Source organism: Cicer arietinum, chromosome 4 (genome assembly GCF_000331145.2).
Source record: "Cicer arietinum cultivar CDC Frontier isolate Library 1 chromosome 4, Cicar.CDCFrontier_v2.0, whole genome shotgun sequence".
NCBI lineage: Eukaryota > Viridiplantae > Streptophyta > Magnoliopsida > Fabales > Fabaceae > Cicer > Cicer arietinum.
In genome coordinates, this window is record NC_021163.2 from 51,815,890 (window position 1) to 51,817,691 (window position 1,802).

Here is a 1,802-nt window from a genome sequence, read left to right on the forward strand (position 1 = left end):
TTTGAGCTATATTACCTATACCATTTTATTTTTTTATTATGTTATTTTTGGCTTTGGTAGTGCTCTTGTTGGTGTTTAATAAACATGTTGAATGCTCAAGCTGAAATTTTTTATTCGTTTTATTTTATTTGTGTAAAATATATATGCTTCTCCTTTTGCATGCATTTGGATGAATATCATGTTTAGATATAGTAATAGTTTACAAATATATATATGCTTCTCCTTTTCATGAATATTGTTTTTATCTAAAATAATTGAATAATCTCATGTTTTGATCTAAAAAAGTCTTCAACCTCAATCATAATTTTTGTATTACTTTTTTACGACATTACAACCAAGATTCAAACTGTATCAACAGCTTTTATTCGTGACATTGCAATTGCTATATTAAAATCTTGTTGTTAAATATTGGTACACTTATTTGATTTTGGTTCTTTTACTACTGTTTTATTACTTATTGTTACTCAATATTCATTAAAGTGATTTTGGAAAACTAATTGTATGTTTGGACTAATTGTGTATTTTGAGAAATCATGATAATATCATGTTTAGGCAAACTAAATTATATTTGTTAATTTTTTTTAATACATAACCATTTTTATTTAAAAAATAATCTTATTTTATGAGTTTTCATTGGGTTGTTACGATTTAAAAAAATAATAAGAATCCGAATATATAATGCTTTTTTTTTAAATGAGATTATTTTTAGAAAAAGCAATTTTTGTTTAAACAAATATAAAATAGCTTATGTCACTCATAAATACAAACATGCAATAAACATGTTTTTATGAAGTAAAAAAGGGATCTAAAACCACATTTTCCAATTAAATTTGTTGAGAAAATCTGTTATTATTTTTATAAAAGGGAAAAAATAATTTTATTTAATTTAATTGGTCTAAATTTCAGGCGATTTGAATCAACAATGGCTGGTGTAAGGGAACAAGACCAATACATGCCAATAGCAAATGTGATAAGAATCATGCGACGGATTCTTCCGTCGCATGCAAAAATCTCTGACGACGCAAAAGAGACTATTCAAGAATGCGTTTCCGAGTACATAAGCTTCATAACTTCCGAAGCGAACGAGCGATGTCAAAGAGAACAAAGGAAAACGGTTACAGCTGAAGATTTACTTTGGGCGATGGGGAAACTAGGTTTCGACGATTATGTTCAACCTTTAACATTTTACCTTCAACGCTATCGCGAAAGCGAAGGTGAACCTGCTTCTGTTCGACGCACTTCCGCACTTGCTATGCCTCCTCCTCAAATTCAGAATGCTTCTTTTTCATCAATTCCAATTCCAAATAATAATAATAATAATTGTTATTCTTATGGTTATGGTTTTGATTTTGATAACCAAGGGTTTTATAGAGATGATGCTGGTGGTGGTGCTACTTCTTCTAATTCTGGTGGTGCTTTTATACCTAACTTTGATTATTGTTTTCCAAATCTTAAACGTGATAATTAATGAATTAACCGAGTGAACTACTACGGATCTTGTATTTGCTTGACGTGTTTAATGTTTTTATATATAAGATTTTAGAATTACATTGCAACTAGTTTGTTCATATTTTGTTTCGTAATTGGTATAGTTAATTGCTACTATGTAACTTCATCGTTATTTTAGTTAAGCAAAATTACATACAAGGTCTTTTATTTAACAGAAATAATATCCTTAATAATGTTATGTGTTCGAAGTTAGAAAATAGTAATTGTGTGTAAATTTCATGTAGTATTTATTATTTGTAAACTAATTTTTTTTTTCTTTTATCTTTTAATCCTTATACAAAATTATTTTTTAT

General features: G+C 27.5%; 1 protein-coding gene across 1 annotated transcript; it reads left to right on the top strand.

Moving 5' to 3' along the window:
- Nucleotides 1-911: 911 nt before the first annotated feature.
- Nucleotides 912-1,507, top strand: LOC101490166 (nuclear transcription factor Y subunit B-1-like). The gene has a single exon (XM_004498045.3). The coding sequence runs from the start codon at nt 923-925 to the stop codon at nt 1,466-1,468; it is 546 nt and encodes a 181-aa protein (XP_004498102.1). The 5' UTR covers nt 912-922; the 3' UTR covers nt 1,469-1,507.
- Nucleotides 1,508-1,802: the final 295 nt, after the last annotated feature.